This window comes from Octopus bimaculoides, chromosome 7 (genome assembly GCF_001194135.2).
Source record: "Octopus bimaculoides isolate UCB-OBI-ISO-001 chromosome 7, ASM119413v2, whole genome shotgun sequence".
NCBI lineage: Eukaryota > Metazoa > Mollusca > Cephalopoda > Octopoda > Octopodidae > Octopus > Octopus bimaculoides.
Genome location: NC_068987.1, coordinates 30,408,042 through 30,409,938, shown reverse-complemented (window position 1 = coordinate 30,409,938; position 1,897 = coordinate 30,408,042). Strand labels below are relative to the sequence as shown.

Genomic DNA, 1,897 nt, shown 5'->3' with positions numbered 1-1,897 from the left:
ACACACACACACACACACACACACAACAGTTAATTGGAGTCTGGACAGCTTCTCAGCTGGCCAGCTCCTGTCCAGCCATCCAACCTATGCCAACAGGGAAAACAGACGTTAAACAATGATAATAATGGTGATATATAGACTGTTGTAAGTCAAAAGTTTTGCAACATTTTTGTAACTTATTTCGTTTATTCGTTAAGTTCAAACAAAAGCAGCCTAGCATTCAAAGTGGAGGCCATCGTGTCCTACCATTTGAAGTCACATTTCTGCAAGTTCTTTGATCTGACACTGGTACTAGTTCTTGTCCTTTGAGGTGAAGAACTCCTTCACTTAAGCTTCCGCATCCTCTTGGTTGATGAAGTGTCACATGTACAGGAAACAGCCCATGTTTCACTGCCATGTAGCATGGCTGTTCAGACAAGCATCATACTATCTATCTTTCAGTCTGCAGAAGAGGCTCTTTTTTTTCCAACAAAGGTAGAAGTTATCTGAACTTTACTCAGCCTATTCCTATTCTAGCAGCTAAGCTCTCAGAACATCCACCTCCACTGCTGACTTGGTCATCTAGGTAATGGAAGTTGTCCCCTATACTAATTTTGGTTCAAATTGAAAGTGTGAAACTATTTTCACTTTCTAATGAAACCTCATCGTTGTAGAGCAGTGTATTTCAAATAACTATAGCTGGTTGTTGAGATAACTTAGAAAATATGTAAATGAAAATAAAGTTTATTTTGTTGCCAGAAGGTTACAAATCTTTTAATACCCCATATGTCAAAATCAGCAACTCAGTTTTCGAATGCATAAGGAACATACATGCACACTCACACACACATGCACGCGAGCGCACGTAAACTGTCTCTTATACATATATATATCTTCATACAAACATATATTCATATATGCTTATATATATTGCATGCATTCTGAAAATACAGACTTTAAATAGAACACTGGAAATATTAAAACTTCACTTAAATCCAACAAGTAATTTTTATGTTTTTCATGTCTGAATTCCATCGATGGAATTTTGCATCTCTAGTCGCAAATCAGCCTCTTCTTTATAAAAGGAATTCAAAGAATTGTATAAGAGAGGGAACATAAATAATACCTGTGAATGCTTTTAAGATATTCTTACCTACATATCTTCTCTTTACTATCCTTGGCTTCTGACAAGTGTCTAAATTTCGACAAGCATTTCCGTAATTGTTCATCAGAACATGTGGCGGATACTTGGGCAGCTACAAAAACATTAGTGTTCAAAGGAAGAAAATTCAATAAGTAGTTGAAGAATTGGATTCAAATTGGTAGGTAATATATAAAGACAACAAAATAGAAACCATATCAAAATTCCAATTGCAAGCTGTATATGAATCTTCTGGTTCACCATTGTAAATGTGATATTCTACACATGAATATGTAGTTAAGTTCGAAAATATATTACGTTACGTTACGTTACGTTACGTTACGTTACGTTACGTTACGCTACGCTACGCTACGCTACGTTACGTTACGTTACGTTACGTTACGTTACGTTACGTTACGTTACGTTACGTTACGTTACGTTACGTTACGTTACGTTACGTTACGTTACGTTACGTTACGTTACGTTACGTTACGTTACGTTACGTTACGTTACGTTACGTTACGTTACATTACATTATATTATATTATATTATATTATATTATATTATATAAGGTGTAAGCATGGCTGTGTGGTAAGAAGTTTACTTCCCAACCACATGGTTACAGGTTCAGTCCCTCTGTTTGGCACTTTGAGCAAGTGTCTTCTAGTATACCCACAGGCCAATTAAAGCTTTATGAGTGGATTTGGTGGACAGAAACTGAAAGAAGCCTATCATAGATGTATATATACATTATATATATATATATATATATATAT

The 1,897-nt window shown here is 35.5% G+C and overlaps 1 protein-coding gene across 1 annotated transcript in view; it reads right to left on the bottom strand.

The window, feature by feature from the left end:
- Positions 1 to 1,897, bottom strand: part of LOC106880807 (uncharacterized) — a 56,364-nt gene that overhangs the window by 52,132 nt on the left and 2,335 nt on the right. The window contains exon 2 of the mRNA XM_052969490.1: positions 1,133 to 1,235. Coding sequence (XP_052825450.1) covers positions 1,133 to 1,235 — 103 coding nt within the window. The remainder of the gene's footprint in view (positions 1 to 1,132; positions 1,236 to 1,897) is intronic.